This window comes from Gymnoscopelus microlampas (genome assembly GCF_963454915.1).
Source record: "Gymnoscopelus microlampas genome assembly, chromosome: 23".
NCBI classification, from domain to species: Eukaryota; Metazoa; Chordata; class Actinopteri; order Myctophiformes; family Myctophidae; genus Gymnoscopelus; species Gymnoscopelus microlampas.
This window is the reverse complement of record NC_139960.1, coordinates 24,411,141-24,433,819: the sequence shown is the minus strand read 5'-3', so window position 1 is coordinate 24,433,819 and position 22,679 is coordinate 24,411,141. Positions and strand designations below refer to the sequence as shown.

At 41.3% G+C, this 22,679-nt stretch overlaps 1 protein-coding gene across 3 annotated transcripts in view; it reads left to right on the top strand.

Annotated features, from left to right (window-relative positions):
• Positions 1-330: 330 nt before the first annotated feature.
• pik3cg (phosphatidylinositol-4,5-bisphosphate 3-kinase, catalytic subunit gamma) overlaps positions 331-22,679 on the top strand; it is a 32,519-nt gene continuing 10,170 nt past the window's right edge. The window contains exons 1-18 of one of the 3 annotated variants that reach the window (XM_084050387.1): positions 331-468; positions 1,891-2,106; positions 3,896-4,067; positions 5,540-5,802; positions 6,597-6,683; positions 7,425-7,525; positions 7,842-8,011; positions 9,088-9,275; positions 9,791-9,898; positions 10,247-10,337; positions 10,712-11,150; positions 12,370-12,468; positions 13,250-13,385; positions 14,521-14,586; positions 15,871-16,014; positions 17,512-17,590; positions 18,142-18,245; positions 18,531-18,677. In XM_084050387.1, the coding sequence (XP_083906513.1) occupies positions 1,894-2,106; positions 3,896-4,067; positions 5,540-5,802; positions 6,597-6,683; positions 7,425-7,525; positions 7,842-8,011; positions 9,088-9,275; positions 9,791-9,898; positions 10,247-10,337; positions 10,712-11,150; positions 12,370-12,468; positions 13,250-13,385; positions 14,521-14,586; positions 15,871-16,014; positions 17,512-17,590; positions 18,142-18,245; positions 18,531-18,677 (2,607 nt within the window). In that variant the 5' untranslated portion in view covers positions 331-468; positions 1,891-1,893. Of the gene's footprint in view, positions 469-1,886; positions 2,107-3,895; positions 4,068-5,539; positions 5,803-6,596; positions 6,684-7,424; positions 7,526-7,841; positions 8,012-9,087; positions 9,276-9,790; positions 9,899-10,246; positions 10,338-10,711; positions 11,151-12,369; positions 12,469-13,249; positions 13,386-14,520; positions 14,587-15,870; positions 16,015-17,511; positions 17,591-18,141; positions 18,246-18,530; positions 18,678-22,679 lie in introns of all 3 variants that reach the window. The other 2 variants (XM_084050386.1, XM_084050388.1) reach the window with 2 other exon arrangements.

The window sequence follows — 22,679 nt, the reverse complement described above, 5'->3', positions numbered from 1 at the left end:
ATAGTTTTAGACATGTCAATTGTAATGTCTGTGAGGGATACATACATTACACATTACACAATACACGACACTGATAAAACAATATGTCTGTTGAAAACGTCTAAATGTATGATATCAAACAGAAACAATGGCCTGAAACCAGTGCTTATGTCGTCTAGCCCTGGTCCAGAGCGTTAGCGAGTTTAGATAGAACCAACTCGCTCTGGACATGGGATATATGTAGTCCAGAAGTGCCTCGCAGGACTACAAATATGGCGCATCTAGTAAACCAATCAGAGCACAGTATGTAAAACATGAGGAGTGGAGTTTGAGAAGGGGAACCACGGGGTGCGACACTCAGCGGAGTTACTGAAGTGAGGCAGTCAGTATTATTACTGAGCTGTTAACTTAATTAAACCAGGGTTGTTATTGTTAGACAGCATAAATGAGATTTATTACATTGTCATCTGGCTGCGTCTGCGTTCCGCGGTGAGTCTGGAAAAGCTTTACAAAACTAACGTTACCCTGGCTTATTTCCATTTTTATGGCAGGGATTGGCAGCACCGTTATGTTTTTTCCCCCTATAGCTAATTTAATCACCGACTTTCCTCATCCTGGCTTAATGTGTCTGTTTGATATAAGTTTATAAACAGCATTCTTTTCCATGTCAATCCGTCTCATTTCCAAACAAAGGCCTTGTGTTGTTAAACTGTAGTTAAAAACAGTTGGCTGTAGTTTTGCTTCCTGTTTTCAACACTTCCTTTGCTGATGTGCTGATGCCAAACTTTTATTAGGGAAGATCCAGTCTAGAATGAAAAATAAATAATATACGGATAGGCCTACATTGTTGCTGTGTTTGTGGAGACCAACTCTGTTTTGATTGAATAAGTTGTTCCATTGACAAAACGGTAAACGGGACACGTGGACAGCTCATTTCATCAGTGGTGTAAAGTAACTAGTTTATTTACTCAAGTAAAAATGTTGTAAACTAAATTGAATGGTCAAAAACGCATAGACCACTAAGGTATCTCAGCTTGAGATGATGTGTCTTGAGAGAGATTGTTGACTGTGGCAACACATTTAGTATTTATGTTGAAGCAAGGTCTTAGGCTATTGTATGGTATTACATGGCAGTTTCTCTTTGAATTTATACTATAAAATTATTATTATAATGTTTTGCATTAGATACCACACACCAATATACACTAGTAGGGTTAGGATATATGGAATAATATTAGAGGGTTATGGTTTTCCTAAATACCAGCCCCTTTTTCCTGTATTTTAATTATGGTGAACCAGTGAAAATTAGAATGCGCCAATGGTAAAAAAAAATGTCTGGAATTGTGGAACCAGAGGAACTACAGTATGTAACATGTCATGTTCTGTCATAGTTTTATAACGGTATTAAAAAACAATTGATTCATCCATGTTTATTGTGGTCCCTGTCACTTTCAACCCCCACGTTATTAATTATTTAGTACTTTGTTCATTCCCAATACAGAGGCAAATTCTATACCCCAAAATGCCATTATAGGCAAACATGAAATTAAAACAATATGTATATTCAATTCAATTTAATCTTTATTAGCAGACTCAGGTCCATAGCAATATGTACAAAGAATAAATATAAAATAATATTTAGCTCTTCTCAGAGTCTCTCGCGGATTACAGAGCTTCTCACCCTATCCCTATAGGCCATGGAGATGCCAGACAACCTCCTGAGCAACATTTCGACAGCTTGTATCCGCAATCTTGTTTTTTTGGTCATGAAAGAGGAAACCTGGAGCACAGACACCACAGGGGCCATGGTGTTGTTGAAACATTATAAATATATATTTCTTAGAAGGTCCCTGTGTTCTAGGGTAGAACTATCAATAGATAGTGTAGCTAATCTATTGTGCCTCCAGCTAGGCTATGGACCAGCAGCAGCAACACATGAGTGACGAAGAGACAGTAGTGCTGCGAGAAGAGAGCAAGAGGAGGAGAAGGAAGAAGCCCATCACTTCATCGTCCTACGCCTCCATGGATCAGATAGAGATAGAGTTTGTCCTCCCCACCACCGGCAGGAATGGACACAGCCTTGACACAGTGCTGCTGGAGGTGGTTGGAAACTGGACCGTAGAACAGGTCAGGGGACTAAATGATTGATTGATTGATTGATTGATTGATTGATTGATTTATTCATTTATTCATTTATTCATTTATTCATTTATTCATTTATTCATTTATTCATTTATTCAGTCATTTGAGTCATGAGATGGACTGCATTAAAGTGATTGCTCAATTTGTAAACTGATAAATCAATTATGTGTTCATCCTTGTTGCATTACGATTGATTTTTATCATACAAGATAATGATAGTTGCCTTGACTACAACAATGTCAACTAGACGCGTCGCAATTCCGGGGAAATTGCAGAGTGTGGTTGCGCCGACGCCGGTCGCGGGTCGCGGCCGCCGGGACTCGAGGAATACGCCGGGAGGAATAACGTCGGAGGCTGCGCCAATTACATCGTGTCGTCACTCCTGAGATGGCTTGCGTTTCATTTTGAGAGGATTGATCCCCCCAAAATAAGGTTTTTGCATCAAACGGTTACATTTCGAGCATTCGTGGCGCCCCCTATGGATCAAAGTAGAAATGCTTTTGGGGATTGGTTTAGTATACCACCCTCGACATGTGATTCAAATTTGGGATTGACCGGACGTTTCGTTCGTGATTTATGGCATTTTTGGTCAAACGGGCCCCTCCCGCTAACTTTGGAAGCCATTTACGGACGGACGGTACGGACTATCAAAATTCCGCTTGGATAAGTTTATCGCATGGGTCCATAGATCACGTGTACCGATTTGTGTGAGATTTGGAAAAAAATTGAAGGAAAAGGAGCAAAAAGTGTGTTTTGAAGAAAATTCAAAATGGCGGAAAATCTATCCTGACGCAAATGGGCGTGGCCTATATGGGAAGATGCGTCGTGACCCAAGGAATCCAGGGAAAATCCAGAAATTTTGATTTTACGACCTACGGTTCAAGAGTTATAGGCCAAAAGGTAAAGGGGGCTGTTATAGCGCCACCATGTGGCCGACTGGTGTGATTCTTTTCATAATAATTTCGCAAAAAACTATTAACCTCCCCTCCAAATCTTGTAACTGTAGCCCTTACGGTTTCCGAGAAAAAAATACTTGAATGGGAGTTTTTGCAATTCCCATTAAAGTGGATGGGGAAATTTAATGCAGAAATAAATCAATATCAAAAAATCTATCCTGACGCAAATGGGCGTGGCCTATATGGGGAGATGCGTAGTGACCCAAGGAATCCAGGTGAAAAGAAATTTTGATTTTCGGACCTACGGTTCAAGAGTTACAGGCCAAAACGTAAAGGGGGCTGTTATAGCGCCACCATGAGGCCGAATGGTGTGATATTTTTTTCAATAATTTCGGACAATATTATGAATTATCCCTCCAAATCTGATAACTCTAGCTCTTACGGTTTCTGAGAAAAAAATACTTGAATTTGAGTTTTTTCACTTTTACATTAAAGTGGATGGGGACATTTAATGCACTAATAAATCAATATCAATTAAACTATTTAACCAATCTCTTAGCAAAATACAAGCGCACGATTCCCGATTTAGACGGTCATTTTGATATATGGCACAACATTAGGGGATAAAAACTGTGGGAGGAGATCCGGTTTGAAAAAAAGTTAATCTATAAATAAAGTGTATAGAGTACTATAGTCTGGTTGCCCTGTTGGGCAACCACACTAATTATAATGAAATTTGATGATGCTGATGTCGCCAATTATGATGTCATCGCTGTTAATACTAATGATGATGATACTTTGATGTTGTCAGACATAACTTGAACATGAACTTTGATGGCTAATTAATTAATTGAATCGCCTACATTATCATCTCCCAGGTGAAAGCCCAAGTATGGCTGAGGGCTCTGGCCACCAACCTGTGCCCTGAGTTCTACCTGAAGTATTCCCCTGATCACTGCATCCTGCTATATCAAAAGAAAGGCAGCGTCTGTGAGATCTACGACATGCACCAGGTCTTCCAAACACTGGACTGCATCCGTTACTGGAAAGGTACAAAGCCTGGTTTGATTTCCTCTGGAATACTTTCACTTCCACAAGATTGTGCTCTTAACCAGTTAAATCCTATAGCCTACACTTTGTTGATTGGGGGCCCTATCCTTTTTTCCTCTCTACACTACATCTCACTGAAATTAGCAGATCTACATGCTGTCCTAGGCTATGTTTAGTTAAAGGTAGGGTAAGTGATATTTATTTATTTATTTTTTGTTAAAAGGTTAAAGTACTATATTCTGATAGTAATCATTGCTACAGAGCGTTTGTTCGGTCACAAGGATCTCTCCAGCTCTCTAGTAAACAGAATTATGTACATTTTCAGGTAGGTGACAACATTTAAGCCAATCAGGAGAGAGTACTGAAAATGCATTTTCAGTTTAATAAAGAGCTGGAGAGACATAGAGACTGAACAAACACTCTAATAGAAATGAGTACTATCAGAATATAGAGCTATTTAACACTTGTTTTAACAAAAGTAAACACTTACCCTACCTTTAATAATACACTTTATTTCTATAGCGCCTTGTGAAAGTGCTTTACACATGAAATAAAATACATAAGTAGACAACAACAAGGAGACGGATAAATACATGGTAAAAACATATAAGTTGGAGGAATAAGCATTAAAAGTGATAAAAGTCTGTTTTAAGCAAGGATTTAAAACAAGGTATGGACGCAGAGAACCTGACCTCCTCGGCTGGGCATTCTGAAGTGTAGGAGCTCTGGTTGCAAAAGCCCTTTCACTTTTTGTCTTTATACCTGGTCTTTGGAATACACAGCAGTGCTTTGCCCAAGGATCTCAGGCTACGTCCTTGCTTACGGTACGTAAATCAGAAATGTAGGTAGGAGCAAGATCCGATCGACCTGGTCTTGTTTGTAATGAGTAATATTTCAAAATCAATTCTAAAAGACATTGGCAGCCAGTGAAGGGAAGCTAAAATAGGTGAATTAAAGCAGAGCTGCAACATTCTGAACCAATTGAAGACGATGAAGATACTGTTTTGTAAGGCAAGTGTACAGAGAGTTGTGTGATGAATAGGGTCTATGCACAGCAGCCATATTGGAAAGAAATTGGGCCTCTTCTTACTTCCTTCACAGGTGTTACCAATGATACTAATGAAGGCTCTGTTCCATTCTGGTCAGGGTGCTGATATCGTGCATGTTGGCTCACTAGAAACACTCCATTTTGGTTCCCAAATGACCCCTTATGGTGGGTGTGTAACTCTGAGAGTGTACAAATGGAACCAAATGGACCCGTAAGGGTCCATTTGGTTCCATTTGTACACTCTCAGAGTTATGGGGGTCCTTGAAAATAAGACAACCACTATGCCACACTAAATGGATTAGAGCCTTAATTAGTATCATTGGTAACACCTGTGAAGGAAGTAAGGAAGGGGCCCAATTCATTCCCAATATGGCTGCTGTGCATATAGCCTATTATGCAATTAATCCCAACTGCTGTTTCATAGCCCTGAAGAAGGACGTGGGGCGGATCCAGCTGGTGGCCCGCCCCCAGCCCTCAGAGGAGTCTCTGCAGTACCAGCGCTTTCTCAACCACCTGATTGACTACGATGTCACTGACGTCAGCAACGTCCACGACGACGAACTGGAGTTCACGCGCAGGAAGCTGCTGACGCCGAGGCGCATCGAGTTGTCTGACCGAGACTCTAAACTCTACTCCATGGACCCCTGGATCACTGCCAGCCCTCTACCAGAACATCTACTCAGCAAGGTATGTAAACAGACGGACAGAGAGAATGGCCCATAATTGATCAAATGTATAAAGCGGTCTCGAAATCTAGATTCCAACTGTACTGTCTCTTGTCGTTAACCCAGAACCTTTCATCAACTTAAACTTTCTTGAAACCATGAAGTTCTGTATGATATTTTGTTTACTTTTCCATTATAATCAGAACCACCCCTGAGAGGGCAGGTACCGTATGTCATAAACAAAATGTCTATTTTTGTTGTTTACAATTTTCAAAAGTGTTCAAACATTTTCTTTTTCTTTTTTTTGTCAAATAAGATTTATTGGAGAAACATGAGTACAAAATGAAAGGTAATACAGAGTAGAAATCTCCAAGTTTTTCAAGTATTTGCTAACCATACAAATAACATAAAAACACCAATGAAACAACAGACAGAACAAAAAACAACAACACTTGTAAGAAGAACAACACTAACAATAAGGAGAAAAGGAAACAAAGAGCAACAGCAACTCTTTGCATCGCCAACCATTGCTGTGGACTGGCCTTTAGTTCTTCTAATTGAAAATTATAATTGAAAACCCAAGGTTTCATTATATTATAGTGAAGCAGGAGGTACAGTATGGTTGTTGATATACCCACCGAAATATTAAAATAATTCGATATTGCATTGTAATACAATGTTGAATTATGCAATATTGAAACATTATTTTACGTATAAATCATCAGCTATTTCCATGTATTTGCATTGTATATCATTTATTTGCATACAATACCGTACATACATTAATTAATTAATTTATTATCTCCTCTCTCCCAGGTGAGTAACGATAACATCCTGGTAGTGATTCACATCGGTACGACGAGCCAGACCATCAAAGTGTCCATCAGTGACACACCTACACAGGTACACTAAAGACATGAAGTTTCCTATTGTAACAACATTTCAATTTGACCCACTCCCAGAAGTGCTATACACCTAGATAGTAAGGTACCACTGTCATTTTCTCCATATTAGCTCCGTTGAAGATCATAAAGGAATAGATTACTTAATTATTGAAACCATTAAAGTCAAATGTATAGTGTTTTATATTGTAATTATTACTTGTTTCCATGTCTACTAAAGCTACTGCACCGGTAACAATATTAGGTTTTCAAACGTTATAACCGAGTATCACTGTGAAAGTATCACTGTGAATCAATACACATGACATTCTTATTGTAACCAATGAGGCTGTCCTAACCAGCAGTGAGTGTCCAAAATGTGTGCCTCTTTTCCCTGGCATGTTGACGGACACTTGCGTCACACACAGAACTCGACAAATTCTGTGTGTGACAAACCTTCGCGTGTCTACTTTAACACTGCTGGAACATGGAACATCATGGAACAAATAAACGTTTAGAACAAGTATGCTCAAAATCTCAATTGCAATGACATCAAAGACGATCCACAGATGCATCGACCAATTTAGTTGGTAGACGATTGGTCTGCATACATTGACACTCCCTCTGCGGTTCCAGTGCAGACAGCCTCAAAGCGCTGTGACATTCCATTTTGATGGATGGATGCTGTTAGGACAAGGTGTCAGAAATCTCTCTCTACACAACGGTAACCCTTCTGTGCTCTCTTTGTGTCAATCCTCTACAGATGTTGGCTAAATTCTTTGCCAAGATAGCCACAAAGAGGGATTTACTGGGGATTCCTGATGATGTGGGCGAGGCGGACTTTGTGCTGCGTGTGTGTGGCAGGTATAGCAGATGGGAAAACACTCTCTATCAATTGATTTGTGCCATCCAAGCTTTAATGAAAAAAGTTATCGAATAAAATAAGGTCATGCATATGAATGACGCTTCTCTCTTAATGTTACTCAAATTTCCCCTTTAAACCAACTTCATAATGCATAGAAGAGGCAAAGTCATCTGAAATATACATTTTTGCTGAATGTTAATACATTTTTGCCGAATTCTCGCCTATTAGGACATGCCCAGAATGGGGGACACAATAACGTGTTAATGTGGTTAACAGAAAGTGTATTGAGACTCTCTCTTTCCCTGGTGGAAACAGGGATGAGTACTTGTACGAGGATAAAGCGGTGCAGTATTTCCACTGGGTCCGACAGTGCCTGAAGAGCGGGGAAGACATTCACTTGGTCCTGGAGACACCACCCAACCCCGACCTCGACCTGGTCCAGAAGGAGGACTGGTTCCAGGTGGACGACTGCACCGGAGTGGGAGGTACGGTCAGTGAACTGGTGTAAAGATAAAAGCATTGGAATGCACTTGTTACTCAGAAAGGCCAGTTCCTCCACGATGGAGGAACTTGTGAGTGATCGCACGTGATCAGTCTGGCAATGCCAGGCTAATGTCTACCACCCACCCTTCATCGTAGCCTTTGTGTCAATTTAGTAGACACTCTTCTCTTATGCAAAGTTACTTGCAAAGTGCAAAGTAAGCACCGTGAACCATAGTCAACCACCAACAGGGTTAGTGGTCGAGGGAATTAAAGTGCTGAGAAAACTATTATGGTCTATGATCTACAATGTACAGTAACTAGTCTAACAAGCAGACACCAAATTTGCCATCTGTCTACAAGTCAACAAGAAGGCTGGGAGACCAAATCAATTATCACAATATGTTGGACCGACTACCTCAATATCGAAATTGTGAGGATATTGTGGGGATGACTACTGGTACAGATTTTTGATAAATAATCATCGCTAATGCCTATAACTAAGTGGGTAAAGGCACATAATAGAGCATCACGATATTTCAGCATACAAAAAAACTGATGATATCTAGGATATCATATCAATATGTAGAGCCCTTACATGACTGATTAACATGTTAATTCTCATAGTTGTAAGACATTATAATTATGTTATAATGCTTCATAATCACCCTTATAATGCATTGTAATCACTGTTAAAATGCATTATACTGTCATTGTGTCATTATAAGTCACTATAACTGGTCATTTGTTGCTTTCAAAGATTATAGAGACAATTATAATAGTTGACCGTATAAGTCATCAGAGAATGCTTTATAATGTGTTATAAAGCATAATGAGTATTAATGAGTTCTTATCATTTTAAGCAGATTATAATGCGTTATAAGTATTTTTGTAATGCATCATAGACATGGGATGCATAGCAAGTGTTACCGAGGTGTCTGCCCGACAGCGACGTTATATAAATAACATGAAAGTAAGTACAATAAGTACTGGGAAAGGAAGTGGAATCTGACAAGTTTTCAGGTAGTGATGGAAAGGCACACAGTGCCACAGTCCATTCACATGACCTCCTATCTACCAGGCACTCATGAACAGCTGACCATCGAGGAGAAGGACCACGAGCGAGTGTTCACCATCTCTATGTGGGACTGCCACAGGAAATTCAGGGTCAAGGTGCTGGGTATAGACATCCCTTCCCTGCCCAGAAACGCAGAGCTCACAGTCTACGTAGAGGCCAGCATCTTCCATGGACAGCAGCTGTTAGCCCAGGTGATCAAAGCACACTGTCACCAACCATCTACACCAGCGAACATTTGCAGAAAATAGCTGAGCTTGTTGATTGGCTAGAGAGCCAATCAACAAAGCATGCCATGTCATGGCATGCTTTGTTGGTCCAACATATTGTGACAAAGCATGCCATGTCATGGCATGCTTTGTGCGGTAACTGCGGTTAACATCCAAGTTTTGGGGACAGTTCCATTCAACTGTATCTTGCTTTTACAGGCACACGAATACCTCGATTAGTTGGGTCCAATGATGTTTTATGTCTTACAGATATGTATTCAGAAATGTGCACATTAAGAAACTTAAAAGACATGCCCACATAAATCAGATTGGGAAAAAGAACAGCTGTATGAATATGTTTTTTTATTACGTCGATTAAGACCACACCCTGATTTTGGGGAATCATACAACAATAATAATCAGGGTCAGATTGGCATATTATTGTGCATGACTGATGTATTTGGACTACAAGAAGTACATGTTTGTCTCCCTTCTCTCAGGAGAGGACGTCCTCCAAACCTTTCACAGAGGATGTTTTATGGAACTGCTGGCTGGAGTTCAACATCAAGATCAAAGACCTGCCAAAGGGCTCACGTCTCAACCTACAGGTATGTAGGTATGGATCTCTGTTCAACATGTGATGTACAGTAACTGTGATTCTCACCAGTCCCCCAGTCTGATAGGCATTAGTCCATGGACCTGCATTTACACTGTAAAATCCTCAGTGTTCATTTAACTCAAAGTGTACAAATGTAACCAAATGAACCCGTTAAAATAGGACCAGAAATCTGTCCTTTGATTTAACCTAACTATAGTTTATTTTGGAAATTCATTTTTGGCCAATGGATTCCTGATGCAAAAAAAAGGTCACACAGACCTTCATTAAGTTGCTCAGATGTTCAAGTATGTCTGAGGAAAGACCATAGATGGTTTGAAAGGACACTTCTCTCCATTAGGTGTGCTGTGGGAAGGCGCCCCAAACCCCCAACTCCAAGGGAGGCTCCGCCCCACAAGAGAACACAGGAAGCGGAGGTGGTAACCATGAGGGTAAGTTAAAGGCTTCCATTATCTATCAGTGTTTCCCAACCTGGGGTCTGGCTCGCCTTGGAGGGGCGTGAGGCCTTGTTCATCATAACTTAATCATAACTTGCTTTTATCCACTTTCAACCTGGCATCCCTATTTTGGGTCATTATAATTTAATATCAAAATTCAAATTTCTTAAAAAACAAAATGTTAAAATAATTGCCTATTTACAATGTGACGCGGTGTGAGCTTGTAGTAGGCTATTTTCATTGTACCATATCGCGTGTGCAAACGCACGCGTGGGTGGTCTCTTTTATCAGATGTAAGAAGGGCGGGCTCCAAGGATTTATCTATCTGCATATCTTGTTTGCCTAAGAACGACATTAATGTGTTCCAGGGAAGACCAAGAGTCGTCTGCTGTACTACGTCAACCTTCTGCTGGTGGACCACCGCTCCCTGCTGCGTCAGGGAGAGTTCATCCTCCACATGTGGAAGATGCCGGAGAAGAATGAGGAGAACAGCAGCAGCATCAACGCCGACAAGCTCACCTCGGCCACCGACCCGGACAAGGACAAGTCCCTGGCCGTGTCCATACTGCTGGACAAGTACTGCCACCCGGTGGTGCTGCCCAGGAGCCGCAACTCCGCCTGTCGCGACTCGGGGTCCGCGGGGGCTGGGGAGGATGCCGAGGCGGGGGAGAGGGGGCAGAGGGAGATGCCCAACCACCTGAGGAAGCAGTTTGAAGCCATCGTGGCCACGGACCCCCTTCACCCGCTGAGCCCCGAGGACAAGGAGCTGCTGTGGCACTTCAGACATGAGTGTATGCGTCACCCCAGGTACAGTTCACCAAAGGAATGATGAGTTTCATGACTCTTGAAAGGCCCTATTAAAACCTAGTAAAACTGGCTCAATCAGTTAGTCGGTTAACTTATCAGTTAATAAGTAAGTCCTAGCTTACCCAGTTGTAAAATAGAACAAGCTAAACACATCGGGTGCCAGAGGTTTATTAAAATATTGTACGTTCAGTGCCTGCTATTCTTCCATCCACTTACATTGATACGTTTCGTGCTGTAGAAGCCCCGACGCGGAAGTGCATGTAAACAAAGCGTGCGTGCGAGACAAACGCCTGGAACAATAATATTTCTAACGCGATCCTCCATTGCAGAGTGATCGCCGATTGAAAACGGCTCACTTCCACCACGTTAAAAAGAAATGGAGATATTAAGCTTTTAGTCAAGGAGTTAACATTGGAGCGGCCGACCGGAAGGATTTTTGACATGGATCCACAGCCGGCCTCTCCTTCTCAGAGACTCCTTGGATGATCCCAAAGTTTCGTTAGAGCGCCCCACGTGGGCCCCACGTATTAAAAAAAAAAGGGTCAAAAACGGTCCGGACCGTTTATGGCACATGACGCATGGATTCTCAAAAACGGTCGGGACCGTTTTTGGCACACAATGTGTTAGACACAAAAATGTTGCTCATTTGAATGTTTGGCCTGATGTTAAGGTTGAGGAATGGTTTCGGGGTCACTAAAAACAACAGGCGTCTTGCTGTTGCGAGCATGTCATGGCAATCCAGCCATTACTTTTCGAGTTATGTTACAGTAGTCACAGACAGATGGGGGGTGAAAACGAAACCTCCTTAGTGGAGGTAAAAATGGTAACACTATATGCACCTGCGTGCATTCTGCATTCAGTCTGAGGGTATCCTATGGCCATCCTATGGGACCAAAGAGGTGGAGCTACCCATTGTGACATGTTGTTGTTGACAAGTGAAGTTCAACGCGTCTGAAGTTTGGAGTTTAACACTGGCGAACATTGACTGGGCGTCAACCAATAGGAGAGAAGCGCCATCATTGACCCCACTTGGCAGGCATTTCATTTGTAGTTTTCTTTCAGTGAACCAACCCCTCCAACGTAAGTCACATGAACTATACACACCAGAAAATAGGCACCAAGCCGGCAGTGCCCACAGCCCGCAAGACAACATGGGAAATTGCATTGGCTATAAGTGTGAGTGTGCCCTCTTGTACTGTATGTGCCTTCCTTTCTGCAGGGCGTACCCAAAGCTGCTAGGCTCAGTGAAGTGGGGGAAACAGGAAGCTGTCCTGGCCACTCACAAGCTGTTGGAGAGGAGCAGCGTGTGGGACAGCAGGTAATTCGAAAACAACCAAATACTCATGCTGTCATACAGTATGATCTCCTCACATAAATAATAAATAATAAACATCATAAGGATTGGTTCTGATTTGAGGAAAGAATATATGTGTGGGAAAGAATACCCTTTGTCTTCTTGTGTGTTTCTCCCACTATATGCAGGTACAGTATATAATAGCACGTTAATAATAGCAATAACAATACCCAAAATATTGCAACAGACAAAAACACGTTTTTAAAGAGTGAATATTAAAAACACACTTTGAGGTGACAAAGTCCTTTACCTTAACCACTACTGTTTGCCGATTAGATTGATTGTTTTGATTTGTGCTCAACAAAACGAATGTCCAAACGTTCCCGTGCAACAAACTAAATATTTATGTTCCAAAATATTTATTTTCTGTTCCAAAGTTGTCAAAAAATACAGTCCAAACTTAATCTGAGCACAGCACAGCATACAGAGCACAAGAACAGTCAAAATCTGTTTGCCTCTTCCCTATCAACAACATCTGTGCTTGATTGACACCACATTAAGTACCTGGTCAGCCTTGGCCTTGCCCGCACCCTGATTAACAGAAATCAAACATGGCTCTTACATACTTCTTTTGTCTCTTTCTCAATTATAACTCTAATCACTTTTCGCATAAGCTCTGTGGATGTGTGCCAATATCAAGCTGATGTACAGTATCATCATCAGTCTTATTGTGTTTAATATCACAGAACATAATATGTTCAGTGATATTGAAATATAATATTATACTGTATGTGTATGTGTCCAGTGGTCTGGATGTAGGGCTGGCCTTGCAGCTGTTGGACTGTCACTACTCGGATGCCCAGGTCAGATCCATGGCTGTCAGGAAACTGGAGACTCTGAGCAATGACGATGTGCTCAGATATCTGCTGCAACTTGTACAGGTGATTCTATTCTATTCCTCGCCTACACAATTAGATGCCAAATATAGGGATACCAGGATGGTAAGTGGTTAAGTGGTTAAGTCTGTCTGTGGGTTTTAAGATTATTTAATAGATGAAAAGTATTAACAACAGCTTGTGACTAAATAACAACTACAGTGGATCCATTGAAACACACTTTCCTGAAAAGTAACCGTTTTGGAAATACAAGCTTTCTGCCCGACAGCGGCAATATGTTTGTGCTGTTGATGAAGGCTATGACAGACTGCTATATTGAAAGTCAACAAAACACACTTGTTCTTTGACTACTAACTATTGCGGTTTAGCAACCACATTGCATGTCACATAAATTCACATGCCACTATCCTGGAAGCAGCATGATTCATCAATGCCCAATGTTTGGCCTCTATGTTTGTCCTTCTATGGCAGACATGTGGTCAGTTTTGCATGAGTGGTATGACTTGATCAACTGGCACCCCAGGGCCCACAATAAGGCCTTGGTGTGACATGGAAATAACTTTATCTCACTCACCATAATTTGGCTCCACTGTACTGAATACGGTAATATCAAAATACAATAAAATACAAATTGAGGATTAGTTATTTGGTTCCCTGCTTTTACAGTGTTATGCTACAGTATAGGTTTCCTCTTTATAGTTCTGATGTGAAACTGTAGAATTAGAGACTGTGTATTGATAGACTGAGATGTATTGGTAGACTGAACATAAGTGAACTTTTGGTTTGGTTCTTGACTCTTACTATTACCTGTACCACTTCTGTGTTTCAATCTTACTGCTGTTGCTGCTGTGACACCTGAATTTCCCCTGGGGATCAATACAGGTTTATCTTATCTTAGATGTCAGTTTCATATTTCTAATCTAGTGTTACTAGGGAACTTGTTCCACTTTGACTCTCAATGCTGCACTAATTTAGCAGCTGAATTGCAGATCTATGAGAATTAGTCAAACCCAAGTAGTAAGACACAAGTATATTACATACTTGTACCTTTGTTTCCTCTGTATTGAATAAATGTGGTATTATCATTGCTAACATGAGGCGTGTGCACACGTGCGTGCGTGCGACGTGCGTGTGTGTCTGTGCCTGCGTGCGTGTGTGCGCGTGTGTGTGTTTGTTGCAGGCTGTCAAGTTTGAACCCTACCATGACAGCGCCTTGGTGAGGTTTCTGCTTAAGAGAGCCCTAAGGGTAAGGTCAACATGTAGACACAAGTAAAACACATCTAAGAACGTACTTTGTATCGACTCATCTGATTCTTGCATGCTTAAAATGAGCGTACACATGTGTGTGCCTCTATCTGTAGGCAGTTTCAGGCTGTAAAACTAAAACACAGCTGCCCTTAAAACACTCTAACCAGTGTGAACATCCTGTTTGCAGCCATTGCTTTGAAAAACAACGAACCATCAGAACAACAGCTGTTCGTTAACTACCTAGCCAGCCTACAAATAATGTCTGTAGGATTTTTTCATTTAGCTCAGGTTGTTTTCAATTGAGCCTAGTACTTCCTAGTAGTGGAAACAGCTGACAGGATGTTGATGAGGGTTTTCACACATCTTCTAGCAACAATAGTCTGTTTGTGGTTGTCTATACTGGGCCGCTTGTTCATATATGCCTGCATTTATTTGTGCCCCTCTCACTTTGTACCCAGTGTACTTTAGCGATACGGTACTGTAGCCATCATAGAAGTCCCAATGTTTACAGACTGGATAAAGACATAGCTCATTAACAATGGAGGCTGTTTTCCCCGTGTGCTGTACAGATGCTACTGTGCAAGTCCAACTTTTCAAATCAACTTCAACTTCATTATATTGTCACATCATCACATGTGTTTACACCAGATATGAGTAGATGTAATTCTTTACTATAAGCTTCCCACTAATACAGTTTAAATAAGAATAAGAGTAACATTTGAATATCAAAACACACACACACACACACACACACACACACACACACACACACACACACACACACACACACACACACACACACACACACACACACACACACACACACACACACACACACACACACACACACACACACACACACACACACACACACACACTGTATACATAGGACATCAATGTGCAAAATACTGTAGATGTTTGAATGGTTTCGAACGTAGAAGGAATAATCTTTATATAATAATGATCATATTATTAAAAAAAGTTTAATGTATTCATTTTAATTATCCACAGTATCAGTATATGGGTTCCTTTCACTTCTAAACATCAACTGAGACATTGTGCACAGGATTTCTTTGATGTTCCAAGTGTATCTAAATCCTTTAGATTTTAAGCTCCTTCTGACTAGGAATATAGAAAACAAATATGACAGCACCTTAACAAATAATAACCTAATAACACTCATAATACTAATAATAATAATAATAACAACGGCCCCTGGCCGTAACATCGGTCAACATCTTTTCAATTGTTTATTCTCCCTGTCTGTTTTGTCTGTGCCTAGAGTAAACGCATTGGGCATTTTTTGTTCTGGTTCCTGCGGAGTGAGATAGCCCAGTCAATGCACTACCAGCAGAGATATGCTGTCCTGCTGGAGGCCTACCTCAGAGGCTGTGGAGAGGCCATGCTGCAGGACTTTAGAAAACAGGTAAGACTCAAGAACAGTTGTAGAAATTGGGTGCGAGAGAGTGACACAGGCAGAAATCTGTCTGTCTGTCTATCTACTTGATAGATATGTAGATCATACACTTTCCTGCTTCTATCACCAGATTCAGGAATGGGTGTGAATTTGAATGGGCTTATATAAGAGGGGGGCGTGCCGCGTGTCTGATCAAATTAATATCAAATATTTAAATATTTTAACTTTGTTACTAGTATTTTTTTAAATAGTGAACATGCAGACTGGTCTGTCATCCTTGCTTGGGGTGCCTTGCTCCTCGAGAGATTCCACCACACTACTTTTAATCAAGCAACTTAAAAACTGTCTGGGGGAAGCCTGAGTATAGCCGTTAGAATTACTCCAGAAGTGTTTTAAAGTGAAATTCCCCTTTAAGTGATTAATGGCCATAAGAAAGCAAACCCATGCTGTATACCAAACAACATACCAACAACGACCTAAAAAGCTGTTTTTAGTTGTTTTAAACAACTAGAGGTTCGGGCCGCTATGCAGCCCTCACACCTACGTCGCACTGCCGATCCGACCAATATGGCTGATCATAGTGTTGGGGCTTCATCTGAGTACCCCTCGTACCCGTCTACCTGTGTCCCTTTTATGCCCATATATGGTGATATCTGTATCTGTCAGTCCTTGTCCTTTTTATGCCCATATATGGAAATCCATGATGTCATCAATATATGGCCATATATTGGAATACCCATATTGGATCGGCGGTTCTGTACAACTGGATATCCAGAACTACTCGACGGCAGGCACCGCACTCCCTCGAGTCCTTGCCGCTGCATGCGCTGAGTTTGAAGTCCGTTGGTCCCATATATGCACATGACCATATATGGGTATAGCGATCGGATCTGTGGCTCTGGACAACCGGTCTCGATCTCTGTATCTGTCAGTCCTTGTCCCTTTCATGCCCATATATGGAGATTGCTGATGTCATCAGTATATGCCCATATATGGGCATGCCCCCTTTTGTGCCCATATATGGGCGTAGCTGCATTCGGAACTCCTTATATGGTTATGACTGAGTCAGAGTGATGTCAGAGGTCAGCCTGTCGGCCCACCCTACCATTAGCCAATTTTAATATAGGATAGGATGTCATTTAAGCACATAATACACAAAGCTCTGGTGTCTGGCGTTTGTTCATTGTCTCCGCCAGGAAACTATGTTTTCACTTCCCCCCCCCCCCCCCCCCCTCGGCCAAGCTAACATTGGTCAAGCCTCACGTGACACGTGACAATACGTTGAAAGAGTGTGCTCTGATTGGCTAGTGAGACGCATGACGTATAGCGGCCTATAAATAGATGTGTCACTTTGAAAGAGCGTTTTGTCTCTTTCAAAGTGAGGTAAGACACAAGATAGGGTACTGTAAGTGATTTCCTTTGGTTAAAATAGCACGGTTCTGCTGGCGGAGACTTGTGCTCCGAGGAGCACATTCTCTAGTTGATTTTGTAATTGATACGAACTAGGTGGAGGTGACCGAGGCTCTACAGAAAGTTGCCCATGAGATCAAGAAAGTGTCAGACAAGTATGAAGTGTCAGCACAAGGTGAGTCCCAGGATCCAAATCTGCATCATTATTTATTAACTACTTTGAACTCCCTATTTTGGGCATGTCATTATAGGAGAACATTTTCAAAACATTCCAATAATTTCAGAATATACGAAAAACAGCAAAAATATCTCACAGCACGTCACAACATGCTATTTGACGTACAACAGTATGGGTGAAGGGGGTCCGGGACCCGTAGGGGAGCCTCAGAGTTACTTAACAGGGGAGTGGCCAAATCTTTTCTACATTAACATTCACAGAAAATAGCTGATCAACAGTCTCACAACACGTCGCGTTGTGAGCCTGTAGATATAGGCTATTTTCGGCGAATAGATTTGGTGTAGAGGGGAAAAAGTGCAGACAAGTATTTACATAACACTGATGATAGTGCTGTCAAACAAGTCTATGAAACTATCTATGAAATCAATGTAAAAAAATGTATTTGAATATATTTCATATATTTAGTGGGGGTCCCTGCCGGGGTTCAAGTGGTTAAGTCCCTTATAGTGCTGTTGATTTCCGTTGATGTTTATGTGTTGTGTGAGCAGTGGTGTCTACGTTACGATCGAAGCTGATCGAAGTGCAGGCTTCAGGTCTACCAGACAGCTTCAGGGTGCCGTATGACCCTGGACTACGAGCTGGAGCTTTGCTGGTGATCACACACTCACGCAAACATATAGACACACACACACACACACACACACACACACACACACACACACACACACACACACACACACACACACACACACACACACACACACACACACACACACACACACACACACACACACATGTTTGATCATGTTTGTCTTGCTATGAGTCAATATACAGTATGTGTGTGTGTGTGTGTGTGTGTGTGTGTGTGTGTGTGTGTGTGTGTGTGTGTGTGTGTGTGTGTGTGTGTGTGTGTGTGTGTGTGTGTGTGTGTGTACAGATCGAGCAGTGTAAAGTGATGGCGTCTAAGAAGAAGCCACTGTGGTTACAGTTTAAGCGTGCGGACCCCACCACACGCTCCAGTGAACCCATCGGGGTCATTTTCAAAGCTGGAGATGATCTCAGGCAGGACATGCTCATCCTACAGGTGACAAGGGTTGCAACTTGTTAGGTTTCGAGAGCCTATCAGGCTTCGAACCCTATTACATCTCTACACTTTCATTATTATTCTTCCGCCGGTTTTGCCAGTTCTGGCCTAACCGCCTGGTCACTTCTTATGAAATTCGGCAATATGGTAGAGGGCTATGCCAAACGGCGAAAACCCGAAACTCACAACCATTGGCCAAAGGGTGGCGCTGTAGCACTCAATTGAAATATGCCAACTTTGAACAGGTACAGCTCATGCCCTGTTCGACCTACAGCCATGAAACTTCGATACACACATGCGTCTCCTCATGCCTAACAACTTTCACTGTTTGACTTTTGACCTCTGACCTTTAGATCTCCCACCATTTCGAATTCTATGAAAAGCAGTAAAAAGCAGTAAAAAAATCACTTCTCCTGGGATTTATGAGCAATCTGTACGAAACTGTATACACATGAACTTTGGACCAATGCCGACAAACGTAACTTAGCGGATTTTCCATAAGTGAAAACGTTAAGCTTTTATAAGCCAATGAAAATTGCAGCTTTTTTTAAATTTTTCATCTGCCCCTAACACATACATGCAGACTCACATTTGTTTGACACTTTGCAATATTGTAGAGGGTCCTTCCAAGTATCACTGAAACCAATCTTACTCCAATTGGTCAAAGGGGGGCGCTATAGCAATTTTTTGAAAATGCAAACTTTAAACAGGCAAAAGTCATGCCTCGTTTGGCCGACAGCCGTTAAACCTGCTTACACATGTGCCTTGACTCATGAGGAACACATGTATCACTTTGACCAGTAAGCTCTGCCCTTAGATTGTCTGCAATTTTGAGCAGTTTGAAAAACATTTAAATCCAGGATTTCTGAGCAATTTGCATGAAACTGTGTCAAATACATGTTTGAGGCCCTTTTTCACAGGTTCAGGTGTGTTGGTTCAATAGCTTGATCGCTTAATCATCTGCCTTGAAACCATAGGGTAGCCGGTTCGAATCCCACCTCAGGTAGTCTTAATTATAATTGCATTGCACACAACATGACTATATCAATGAATACATGTGCAATTGTTAAAGATGACAAGAAATGAATACTTGAAAGTAGTTATTTTCAATGTATGACGTACTTCATTCGCGCTTTTGTTTTGTTTTGTTGGATTCTCCCTTTTCACTGTCTAAGGCTGTGTATTGGATAGCTCCACCAGTATGTGTGAGTCTCATGTGCCAAAGGTCCCTGGTTCGAATCCCACTTATTACAGTTCACATTTAAATTGCATTGTACAAAACATGACCCTGTTAATTCAGACATGTGCAATGTTTAGACAATAACACGAAATGCTTTTGAGAGTAGTTGTTTTTTATGTATGACATACTTTCTTGTGAAAATAGACGATCTACAATCTCACACCTTTTTAGATAGCAACGTGTTGTGAGCTTGTAGATCGACTATTTTCCACTAGTTTCCATTCCGAAATATATTGAGCAGTTTGAAAAACATTTAAACCAAGGATTTCTGAGCAATTTGCGTGAAAGTGTGTCATGTGTGTAAACTCCCTTTTCACTAGTACAGGTCTGTTGGCCCAATGGCTTAATCATCTGCCTTGAAACCACAGGGTTCCTGGTTCGAATCCCACGTCATGTAGAATTCATTATAATTGCATTGCACACAACATGACTGTATCAATGAATACATGTGCAATTGTTAACCAGTAAACTCCGCCCTTAGATTGTCTGCAATTTTGAGCAGTTTGAAAAACATTTAAATCCACTATTTCTGAGCAATTTGCGTGAAAGTGTGTCATGTGTGTGAACTCCCTTTTCATCAGTTCGGGTCTGTTGGCCCAATGGCTTAATCATCTGCCTTGATACCAGAGGGTCGCCGGTTCAAATCTCACCTCATGCAGACCTCAACTCAATTGCATTGCACACAACATGACTGTATCAATGAATGACCAATGCCGACAGACGTGAGCAAGCAGATTTTCCATAAGTGAAAACGTTAAGCTTTTTATAAGCCAATGAAAATTGCAGTTTTATGACAATTATTCATCTGCCCCTAAAACATACATGCAGACTCGCATTTGTTTGACACTTTGCAATATTGTAGAAGGTCATTCCAAGTATCACTGAAACCAATCTTACTCCAATTGGTCAAAGGGGGGCGCTATAGCAATTTTTTGAAAATGCAAACTTTAAACAGGCAAAAGTCATGCCTCGTTTGGCCGACAGCCGTTAAACCTGCTTACACATGTGCCTTGACTCATGAGGAACACATGTATCACTTTGACCAGTAAGCTCTGCCCTTAGATTGTCTGCAATTTTGAGCAGTTTGAAAAACATTTAAATCCAGGATTTCTGAGCAATTTGCGTGAAAGTGTGTCATGTGTTTGAACTCCCTTTTCACTAGTTCAGGTGTGTAGGTTCAATAGCTTGATAGCTTAATCATCTGCCTTGAAACCACAGGGTTGCTGGTTCGAATCCCACCTCAGGTAGACTTCATTATAATTGCATTGCACACAACATGACTGTATCAATGAGGAACATATCTATCACTTTGACCAGTAAGCTCCGCCCTTAGATTGTCTGCAATTTTGAGCAGTTTGAAAAACATTTAAATCCAGCATTTCTGAGCAATTTGCGTGAAAGTGTGTCATGTGTGTGAACTCCTTTTTCATCAGTTCGGGTCTGTTGGCCCAATGGCTTAATCATCTGCCTTGATACCACAGGGTCGCTGGTTCAAATCTCACCTCATGCAGACCTCAACTCAATTGCATTGCACACAACATGACTGTATCAATGCATGTGCAATTGTTAAAGATAACGAGAAATGCATACTTGAAAGTAGTTATTTTCAATGTATGACGTAATTCATTTGCCCTTTTGTTTTGTGTTGTTGGATTCTCCTTTCTCACTATCTGATGCTGTCGATTCAATAGCTCCACCAGTAGAGTGTGAGAGTGTCAACAGACACCATCAGGGAGGCCATATCTCTAGCTCAATGAGAAGAGAGGCAGCCTGTGAATCCATAGGTCGCTGGTTCGATCCCTGTCCCCAACAATGCGTTGAGGTGATCATCATTTGGAATTCCCCCTATTCCCATGGATTGGATCCACCCCTCTCACTCATCACCAATCACACCTGCCACATGCACAGTACAATTTTTAGGTACTTTTACTTTACTACTCTACTCTACTGCAATTACAGCAGATGACAGCTTTAGTTACTTGTTACTTTGCAGATGTAATTATTAATACAACACCTACAGTAACCACATACAGCCGATCTACAATGTGACGCGTTATGAGCTTGTATGTATATAATAAGCAACCCATGCTGTATGATAACTTACCACATATGAAATCCAATTCTGTCTATCCAATGGCTCAGTCTGTACTGTGGCCATAGCTGAGTGGTTAGTGAGCCCACCTAGGGAGCCAGAGGCCCTGGTTGCCCCAGGTACGATTCCAGGCCAGGCCAGCAAATGTGTCGATGAAATGAAATTTGTCCCTGAGCAAGACTCTTAACCCCTAATTGCTCACAGGCCCTCATTGGAAACAAGACCGCAAGGACTTTCATGAACGGACCTGGAATTATCCTTATCCTTTACACTGTCTACCCACAAGTCTATAGGTCCCTGGTTCAAACCTCAATTTAACCGGTCCAAATATAATTTACTGAACAAAAATCATGACTTTGTTAATTAATGCATGTTCACTTCTTCTCTCTCGCTCTCTCAATTCAATTCAATTCAATTCAATAGGCTTTATTGGCATGAAATGTGACAAGTGTTGCCAAAGCACAATTACAATTATGATATAAACAACATAACAATATACAATCAATGAAACGATATACAATCAATGAAACAGTATACAATCAATGAAACAGTATACAATCAATGAAACAGTATACAATCAATGAAACCGTATACAATCAATGAAATAAATAAATAAAGGAGATGGTGCGGTAAGTAAAAAAACAAAAACATTTATCAGTATTTGTCTGTG